At 36.7% G+C, this 10,862-nt stretch overlaps 1 protein-coding gene across 1 annotated transcript in view; it reads left to right on the top strand.

Annotated features, from left to right (window-relative positions):
• SMARCC1 (SWI/SNF related, matrix associated, actin dependent regulator of chromatin subfamily c member 1) overlaps positions 1-10,862 on the top strand; it is a 130,202-nt gene that overhangs the window by 58,075 nt on the left and 61,265 nt on the right. The window contains exons 15-19 of the mRNA XM_011375447.1: positions 2,436-2,507; positions 4,693-4,806; positions 5,402-5,555; positions 6,244-6,357; positions 9,055-9,114. Of these exons, the coding sequence (XP_011373749.1) occupies positions 2,436-2,507; positions 4,693-4,806; positions 5,402-5,555; positions 6,244-6,357; positions 9,055-9,114 (514 nt within the window). The remainder of the gene's footprint in view (positions 1-2,435; positions 2,508-4,692; positions 4,807-5,401; positions 5,556-6,243; positions 6,358-9,054; positions 9,115-10,862) is intronic.

Here is a 10,862-nt window from a genome sequence, read left to right as displayed (position 1 = left end):
TAGAAAGTGATTTTATTTTAACTTTGGAATGTGTTCTTTAAAAGAATTTCAGGATGGAAAATAGATTGTGTTGTAACTTAGGGTTGTAACATTTTGTAAGCTTGAACCAAAGTCATTTGGAATCAGTTATAATTCAGACAAGCAAATGCTTGAGTATTGAATGATTATAAAATATCAATATTTATTATATGATTTTAAAACATTAAAGAAATACATAAAGAAAAATTCATCTCACTGCCCAGTAATGGGAAATAATAATAGCTTCATTTTAATAGCTATTTTAACATTAGGAGGCTTTTCATGTACAAACCCTGGTATGTAAAAAAGTTCAAGAAAACAGACCTCCTAAGCATTCTCCCCACTGTTTACCACAACCAGCCATTGTGGCATCATTGGAGCATAGTGGAAATAGCTGGAGTCCTAGATATTTTATTTCTTGATTACTCAGATGTGGCAATTTTTTATCAGGCTGATTTTTTTATTTGATTGCTTCGTAATTTTAAAATACATGTACCAGAACTTACCCCTCCAAATAGAGATGAGCTTCTTTAAGGGCCTTTAATTAGAAGGTTGTCTACTTACTGCAGTGATGCCCTTACACAGACTCCCGTGGTCTCATTTGGGTATTTTGCTTGCACTTAATAATGATTATTACGTTATCATTCTTTAAGGTAGATGTTATTTAAAATAGATATACATATACATATATATAATCTAGAAGTCTTTAGAAGCCAACTTAAAGGAATAGGGCGGGTGGTACACTTGAGCTATACCTTGTTTTTGTTCAAAACTACAAGGTTTGGCTCTAATATTGAGACTGCCATATACCTTTAAAACCATCTCTGAATGCTGTTCATAAATGTTTTGAGTAAGTAGAAGCCGGAGCAGAGTTAAGCGTATAGCACTTTTTTGAAGGGCATTCTTTATTGCATTGATTATTGTGTTAAATTGTTTTTAAATATGGTAGTGTCTTAGTCTTATTTGTAAGTACATGCCTTAGGATACACTTGAGAACCTAGCATTCTTTTCCTCTAAAATTAAGATAGGGGAAAGTCATAACACTGTATTGTATACAGAAACACTTGCGTTTGCACGATAGCATTTGCATGTCACACAGCGTGCATTTAAATGGATGGTGGATGTATTATTACCCATGTCCCTCTTTTACGGGTGACGTAACTGCTGCTTCAGTCGAAGTGTTCCACAGTTGCAGAGTTGATAATGGAAAGAACTCCAGTTTCATGATTCCGGACACCCCACTTCTTCCACTGCTTGACTCATTCTCAGAACCTAAGGCATCAGCTGCTAGCACTTCAGATGTAGAGGTTGCGGGGTGTGAGGGAAGTGATTAAATGTTCTTGTGTGTTTTGCTCTTGGTGCATATAGAAATTTTTTTGTCAGCTTCTCCAAACCTATAACAGTTAAAACAATGAGAAATATATTAAAACCAGATAATTAATTTCTTACAGCTATTCTTATTGAAGTAAAACTTGGAAAGTCATTATACATATATCTGTATAGCATTAATTCATCATAGAAATTATCTTTCTAGAATTTTGCAGGTAATTTATTGCATTTATAGTATTTGGCAGTGAGATCCAGTTCAAACAACTTAAATGTTTCCAAATAACGAAAGAGGGAATGTTTTTAGTTACATTCATAGGTTATTGGTTTGCTCTTTCCCGTTCAGCCAGTACGTGTCGCTTATCTGGAAAGCCACTGAAAAACTAAAATATGTCATGAGGAAAAACATTAATTAGTATTAGTGTCAGAACCTTAGTGCTAGATATACAGTTGGTTTATTTGTATTGTGTGTGAGGCCTGATAATTTTAAATGGTCTCTACACTGCATATCACCCATAACATTTTTAAAATTATCTATGCTTTTATCTAAATGTTAGAGATTAGGTCAGTGATCTTTTTAAAAGCAGTAAATCACTGAAATAATTTTAAAAATTTAATGCACCACAAAGTTTCTGAGGGCTTGAACAAAAAGGTGCACCGATGTTAAGAGCTTGAGAAACTGATTATTGTAAATCCTGTTGTCTTCTGGCTGGTCGGTCACTCATTTACCAGTTTGTTGCTCTGCCAACTACTATGATTATTGTCGGCCAGTTTCCAAAGAATTCTTCCTGTCTTGTGGCTCATCATCTAGTCACAGTGTATTATGACAACAACATAATAAAATCATTAGCTTTCAATGTGTTGATAGAATTTTTGAGTTATAGGAATAGAAAAACTATATTGAGGGTAAGAAGGAGAAAGCTTTCCTTATTTTTATTTTATGCTTTTAATACACAGGAACTTGTGCAAAACTTTGCATGTAGTGCTCAGTTTTTGGATTTATCAGTTTTTTGGAAATTAAGCTTAGCCCAGATTTTAAGATTTTTATTTTTCAAAGAGTATTCCCAGTCCTCTTTTTCTTTTCTTTTCAGTATTCATGTGATTGAACGGCGTGCTCTTCCTGAGTTTTTCAATGGAAAGAATAAGTCCAAGACTCCAGAGATGTGAGTGAGATGTGATGATGTTAGCCTGATACCGTTGGTACTTCCGTGGCGCCAGCATTTAGAAAACTTGTTTGTTTGCATGTGTTTGGCAGGGGGTTCTTAAAGCATACTTCTAGGTTAATCTCTGCTAATACATGGAAGTTTGCAAATATCTTATTCTGTTCAGAACAGTGTTCCTATGTCTGCCGCACACAGTTCCTTGCTTCAAAGGACATTGTTTCAAAGTTTTTTCTTCCTTGACCTTGAACTACAGTACATGTCAGCTCTTGTATCTAAAGACTGAATTCAGTAACAGGAATTTCCTAAAATGAGTTCAGGTTTTTTCCTAAGTTTTCATCTTGTATGTACATATATGTATTATTGACTATAGATATTTATGTGTTATGATCTAGGAGAAAATGGAATCTTTATCTTATTTTCCTGATGAATTAAAAGAATGCTAAATGTGATATAGCTGCATATGAATTGATCTTAATTGCATAAAGTATCGTTGTGCTTTTCATTGGAAATAGAAAAGCTTCTATTGAAAGGAAGAAGTTTGTCAAGAGTATTTTTGCCTTTGCCTGGTGACCCTTAAATACACACTTCTGGAAACCCTTGCCCCTAAAATAAATCCACACCTGTCATGCTTTAAATATCTTTTTGTGTATTATCTTTTTGTGTATTATAGTGTTAACCTGTTGTGTATTATATACATGTGACTACACAAATAGATGTCTCGTGTTTAAATTGTTAGGGAAGGATAATTTCTTATGTAAAACACATGGCATTATAGAGATAATTGAATAATAAATATATTCTGGTGGTATATTATCCAAGATAGTTTGAGATTCTAAGTTTAGATGTCAAAAACAAATCCAGCCTTTCCATGCCAGAGCTGTAAGGAGTCATTTGGAACCAGAATCAAAGATTTGGCGTAAGACACCCTGTTGGTTTCTCTAATAGTGTTTCCATCTATTCAGACACGGTAGATTCTTCCAGCTAATTTACTCATTGTCAGCATTTATAAGTAAACAGATATGGCCGTGGGAGTCTTCTGTTCAACAGCACAGTTTAGTGCTTCAGCCCCGTTAACTTTGTGAACACCCCTTTCCATCTGTGTCATCCACCTCTGCTGACACGACCCTTCGGAGCAGTATGCCTTTTCTGCTCTGCCGTAGCTAACCTCACGGCGCCAGACTGTGTTTTACTTTTGTGGCGAGAACTTCTGCTAGGTCTCTATCTTCTTAACACTCTTGTTTTAAGTATTTTGTGGCAGAAATGTTGGATACGTTGTGGAATCTGCTCTGACCTGACCCCCAATCTATTTTTCTTTTTTATATGTTCTTGTTTACTTCTTGAGTTTGGCCTCATGGCTTCTACTCGTTGCCAGCCAGAAGGTATATAGCCATGTCAGAGTCAGATCCACCTGTGGCTGAAGGAAGAAATGAGATGTATAGAAATGAGAAGCAGCGTAGCTTAAGAGCGCATACTTTTGGCTGAAGTCTAGCTTACCAGCTAGACTTAACCAGCCTTGTGGGCTAGGAAAATTCTGTAATCCTTCCGTGCTTTATTCTCCTCTTTTGTAAGTGCGCTGATAATAGACCCTGCTTCATAGAGAGATTGTGAGGGTTAAATGAGTTACTGCATGGAAAGTGCTCAGAACTCTGCCTGGCACGCAGAAAGTGTTAGATAAATAACAATATTCCCCCCTTAGCAGCAGGGAATACATCCCCAGACCCCTGGGGGCCTGAAACCCTGGACAGTGCCGAACCCCCGTAGAGTTGGCCCTTTGTATCCATGGGTTTCACATCCATAGATTCAACCAACTGTGGATCTAAAACAGTATTTTTATCTGCGGCTGGGAATCCGCGGATACGGAAGGCCGACCATCGTTAAGGAGTCAGCCTAAATGCCTGGGCATTTTACACATCTGTGGGCGAGTATCCATCTCTGTGATCAGTTTAGATTTGTGTTACACACATTACCTTCATCAAATTTCTATATTTCCTTATCATTTATATATATTAGTAAATAGTTGCTTTTACACACATGACTGTAAATACACAAAACAGTTTCACTGTTATTTGTTGGAATGTTGTCTTTATTGTATTTGGTTGTGAGGACTATGCAGACTTTTGGCTCTATGAGTTATTGTTTCTGAAAGGATGTGGTCCACCTTGTGAATGTTGTCATTGCTTTTTAGATACTTGGCATATCGAAATTTTATGATTGACACATATCGCCTAAACCCTCAAGAATATTTAACCAGCACTGCTTGTCGGAGGAATTTGACTGGAGATGTGTGCGCTGTGATGAGGTAAAGTGTCCGACTCCCCAGACATGTCACAGCAGGTGGTTCCTGATACACAGCTGTCTATTGTTTAATTGATTAAGCTGGATGTTTTCTTGATTAATAAAAATACTGTAATCTTACGTCTTTCATTTAAGGGTTGAATATTTGTAATACCTTAGCATTTTTTCCTCTTTTTAAAGTTTTATAATCTTTTATTGTCAAATTATAAAATGACCAGGGATGGAGAGCGGATTGGGAACGGGAGTGGATAAGCTCTGTGCCCTAAATCTGTGTGAGGAAAGGTGACTCTCCTTTTGGGAATTTCGTCTCTGTGTGATTACTTTCACCATGGACCTAAATGAGCGTTTGTGCTTTCATTTTTGTGATTGAAATAAGTAAGCTTTATATTAGGTCATGGAGTGCTATATTATCAACATTATTTTAAGTTTGTAGAAATTGTTCCTTATGCAACAAGTCAAAATTGTTTATTTGCGTTGGTTCATAGCCTACAGAGAACACGTTCACTTGTCTTTTGGTTTTTTTAATGAGATGTGATAATGGTTATAAAGGAGATGAGGTATATTCTCCAGATTTTAACCTTTGGAGCTTTATTCTTTAGGGTTCATGCCTTTTTAGAGCAATGGGGGCTTGTTAATTACCAAGTGGATCCAGAAAGTCGACCCATGGCCATGGGGCCTCCTCCTACTCCTCATTTCAATGTTTTGGCTGATACCCCCTCTGGGCTTGTGCCTCTACATCTTCGATCACCTCAGGTAAATCAGTGCCTTTTCTTTAGGTCTGGACGGTAACATACTCTTACTTTTAGCATTCGCATTCAGGAATTACCGTCATCGTATAATAGTGCTATTTCTTACCTGATAGGTTTTCTTTTCATCTGTCGTAAATGTTTGACCGTAAGACTACTTAATGTTTAAGATAGTATTCTCCCGTGAATCCCAGGACTATGTCTTATCCTATCATGTGTTACAGATTTTCTTTCATACTCATGATTCCCTTTATCACTTCTGTCATCAAAGACACTAAAAAATAAGCAGATTCTTCAAATCTGCTAAATTGTTTAAAATTTTTCTTCCTAACATTGAGAAAGTGAATGTTCACACATGTTCTTTTGAAAGGTTTAATATGTCAGTCACATTCCTATAGCATTAAGTTGGAATAATATGAATCCAGACTACAAATTGCCCTCCGTGGTGAAATGGAATATCATATTTTAGAAAATTTGTTGCCTGCTTTCTCTGTACATAGAAGAGTTCAAAAAAATGTTTCTTGTATGTTGAAATTTTGTCAGAAGTGTAGGTGAAAGTTTGGGTATTTTTTTTTTTTTGGTAGAATTTCTACCAGGAGTGGTTTAAGTACCAATATTAAACAGTTTTTAAAAAACTTCCATCCCCAGACTTTGTAGAGGTTAATACAGCTATTTATCGTTCATCTGGCTCCTAGGTCCCTGCTGCTCAGCAGATGTTAAATTTTCCTGAAAAGAACAAGGAAAAACCAATTGATTTGCAGAACTTTGGTCTCCGTACTGACATTTACTCCAAGAAAACCTTAGCAAAGGTAAGAATTTTGTTCCTAGACACACATGGACTGCAGTCCAGCATGTCTTCTCTGACCTTCTTCTAAGAAGCATCATTTTCCAGAGGAAACTTAATTTACTTTCTATACTGTAAGGAGGCGAGCTTTCTAATTAATCCAATGACATTTTATAAAACAACAATCACTTATTTTACCGTTTTTTCTACATGGTTAGAAGGTAGTTATTTAAAAATAACACTGATTAATATGTTAAAGGAAATAGAGGGAATGAAAAATTTCAACAGCGAATTGGAATATATAAAAAGAATCAAATGAATATTGTATAATCGAAAACCATACTTGAAATTAAATCATTAGATGAGTTTAGTAGCAGGCTGGATACAGCAGAAGACAGGGTTAGTGCACTCAGTCAGGTTAGGGGACATTGAAACTGAAGGACCAAGAGAAAAAGAAATGAGGGCGGGGGAGGTGAGACAGAACAGAGTGCAAGAGACACATGAGATACGGTGAAAAGAACTCATATTTATTATTAGAGACCTATAAGAAGAGAAAAAAGTGGAGCAGAGTGATATTTGAAGATGTAGTGGCTAAGAATTTTCCACAACTAATAAAGATGCCCACTCACAATATCGAGAGAGACTGAACAGATCCAAATTTAGGTACAGGGACAGCCACACCCAGGCACATCATGCTTAAAGCTGTCTAAAAAGCTAACATCTTAAAAGCAGCCAAGGAGGGGGAGGGGGTAGGAGTGGGGTTGGAGAAGGACACATTAAATTCAAAGGAACAATAATAAAACTGATATATTGCTTTTCAACAGAAATGATAGAAGCCAGAGGACAATGTAATATTTTCAAACGGTGAAACAAAAACTGTCACTCTGGTATTCTGTAGCTCGTAGAAATATCTTTCTAGATTGAGATTGCAATAAAGACCTTTGCAGACAGACATTAAAAAGATGAGAAGTTATCACTAGCATACACTCTCATTTCTCATTTAATTACACACTGTAAGAAAACCAAAGGAAGTTTTTCAGGATGAAGGGTAATGATCCCAGATGGAAGCACATGACTCCAGGAAGGAAAAGGATCATGGCAAAGGGTAAAGGTATAGTTAGACAGAAAGGAATATAGACTCTTTACACGGTGATCATTTTGGGGGGTTTATTTAAAGGAGAAGGGAGCCTTTGGGATGTTGATTTGAGTGGTTGTTACACGGGTGTATAAGCAAAATCGTATCAAACTCTATACTTAAGATTTGTGTCTTTTACTGTGCAAATGTTGTACCTCAATAAATGCAAAAGAAAAAATTTCTAAAATCATGCAAAAACCACAGCAAACGTTTCATGGGCCCTGATTCGATTATGTGCTATTCTGTGAGCCAGTTTTTATCAGGAGGAGGAATACTACTTAAGGCAATGGGAATGGAGAAAATCTTTCCTGTACGTTGAGGCTAAGAAGTGGCGAAATGGTTGCCAAGGACCTACCCAGTAAACAGCATCCATGCCTGGGTTGTACAAATCTTCCCTGTGTTCAGATTTGGCTTCCTCAGAATTTAGATGAAACGTTAATGAGTTTTGTTCCTCTTGAGACTCCACATCTGGTCGATGGTCACTTCTGATGCTGGTTCATTAAAAGATGAACCTTTGGTTATCTTAAAGTAATCCTCAAGGAACGCAAGCAATATATTTTGAGTTACAGCTACTTGTATCTTTTCTTCCTCACAAAGCAGTACTTTAGGACTTAATTTCTGTAATGCTTAGAGTCCACTTTTTATTCTCTAGTTAAAAGAATAATATTTTTAGTATTTTTGTGTGTGTGTGTGACTATTTCAGAATGGTATGGATCAAATGCCATGGAGAGCTAGCAAATCATAATTCAGTCTCATACCTTTTACCTCAAGTTCGTAGCAGGCTATTTAAAATAAATTGAGAAACTTTATAGACAGAAACAAGAAAATCATCGACTGTAGAAATTTTTTCATTTATTAAATTGTAATCTCCCGAAATAGTTTTCAGAGAAGGCATAATATGTTAGAATGTATATTTCGGATTAGTAACATCTATAGGTAAAGTATAATGTCAAGTATACCACATAGTCCTCTCCAAGTCTATGAATGGAGCAGAGTCTGTAGATCAAGAATTATGAATCAGATGACTAATTTTTATATAATAGAGACTTGGTTTTCTTATACCCCCAATGCTCACATGAATTGTTAAGTTTTAAGGGATTCTCATGGAAAGGGTGATCCGGGGCTTAGGGAGTCACTTGGAGAATATTTTAATCAAGAGATGTAAAAAATGAGGTACCACGAACTGTTGCAGTTGGAACTGAGAATCCTCTGGGGTGTTCTTGCATCTTGGAAAAAGCATTACCTTCAAGTTATGCCAAATATTTGCATTATGGTTATGATATCATAACTGCTTCATGGTATGCATTAAAATACTGTTCCTTTGTAGCTTCAGAAGGTATTTTTAAATATCAGAATAATAGAAAAATGTCTAAATAGTTTGAGTTTTCGATAGACAACAAAAAATCTTTGAAATAGGCCGGCCTTTCTGTTGGAAGTTTAGGTCCTTTAAATGATCTCTTCCTATTACTCAAGGACTTATTTTGGTGGTTTGCATAAAGCAGCCCCCTGAACTTAGAAAAGAATCCCACCGAGCTCCGTATTCAGCCTCTAGGAATGAAATAACTGACTTCTGATTGGTTTCTTTAGAGTAAAGGTGCTAGCGCTGGACGAGAATGGACCGAACAGGAGACGCTTCTGCTGCTGGAGGTGAGCGCATTGATGGTGGAGTCCCTTTGTCCACACATGAGATGGGGGCCGAGTGTCTGTGACTGGCATTTTAAATATGCCTTTGGAATTTATCCTGAAAATTTTTGATCCATGTAATGAATTTTAATAAGAATTTTCTTGGGTCGTTATTTAAATATCACGCTAGAGGTGACATGCTGTTTGTCAGTAGCGGGGACCAAGCCTGGGTATGTGTTATTTTGGCCCAGGATGGTCTTCGTTTGTTTTAAATCCGTTGCCAACATTAAATATTGGAGCTTTACCAAAGTAGTTTAGATGTCTAAGTTTTCCTTAAAAATTGGAAGATCTGGCAATTCTGGGAACTCATTCCCCACATAGCAGTAATTGGCTGACCTTGAATAGTAGATGTTCTTTTGAAGTAGAGCATTTCTTCAGTTCCAGTTTTTCTTAGCTTAGCCCCCTGTTCACTGTAGATTAGTTTCTGAGTCCTCGTATACATTTGAATGTCCAACCTCCATATTTCCAAGAAGGAGTCCCGAGATTAGCTGAAAATATCTGACACTGAAAAACACTTATCTTCCATTGAAAGCACGATTGTTTATGAAAGCAGAAGACTGGTAAACCAGTGATAAGATATCTCTGTCAGCTAGTTTGAGTGCTTATTTGGATTTCTTTTTATCTTTGGAGATTCTTACAAATTCTTGGACAGGTAGACTTTAGCAATTATTTCTTTTCCGAAGGGTAGGAAATAGAGAACATTGAGTTCCATCTCTATCGATTATTTCTGAAGAGGGACCATTTGTCTTTAGTTACAGAACAGCAGTCGTTTGGGTAAGATAAAGACTACATGACACTACTTAGTATTCGTGGTTAGAATATGCCTGTGGGAGCTAAATTAGAACCGAATGAGGAAGCTTATTTTTAACTCCGCTAGGAATACTGTTCCCTAAAAGGAATAGAAAATCTGACTAGAGGTAGATTAAACCAAAAGGACATCGGTTTTTTTGTTCAGTTGGATTTCTTCGGATTGGCAATTTCAATATTTTTTCCACTACTCGGTTATATCAGCATGTCCCTAGGTTTTCAGTCGTTTAGTTCCATTCTCTTAGCTGTCCATGTTCTGGGTTATCTTCTGGTCACAGGAAGGCCTGTTAGTTCCAGGCTTCTCAACCTCATTCAACACTAGAAGAATGCTGGGAAAGGCATTTCTGGAGACTTTTCTTCTTGGGCTCTTGGAAGGAAAAGCCCCCCATCAGTTTTTCTCTTCTATCTCATTGATCAAAATGGGTCTCGCAACGATGTCGTACTGCATGCAGGGCTGGGAAAAGATTTACCTGCCTTTCTAGTTTCAGTGGAGGGGTCATCCTGGAAGAAGTTGATGACTGCTGCTGGTAACTTACTGACAGCATCTGCACTATTTATAACTATTTATAACGATAACATTGGAGTAGTGAGTTTATGGAGTAAGAGATTCCTTTTCACTGGAGCATTCCATCTCATCCAGACTCGTATATCGTGTGGAAAATATGCAAATCAGACATCAACTAGAAGATTAGAGCTGGTCAGCAGTTCTCAAACTTTTTGGTCTCCTGATGCACTTATACTCTCAAAAATTATATGGAGGGCTCCAAAGAGTTTTCATTTATGTGTTTGTCAGTATTTCTTGTATTAAAAATTAAAACAAAGCTATTTAATTGATTTAAAAAGAAAAAACCCATTTTTATGAAAAATAGCTTTTGAAAAAAGATTAGTGCAAGTGTGCATTATAC

Source organism: Pteropus vampyrus, unplaced genomic scaffold (assembly GCF_000151845.1).
Source record: "Pteropus vampyrus isolate Shadow unplaced genomic scaffold, Pvam_2.0 Scaffold271, whole genome shotgun sequence".
NCBI classification, from domain to species: Eukaryota; Metazoa; Chordata; class Mammalia; order Chiroptera; family Pteropodidae; genus Pteropus; species Pteropus vampyrus.
The sequence above is the reverse complement of the archived record's forward strand: the minus strand, read 5'-3'. Positions and strand labels throughout refer to the sequence as shown.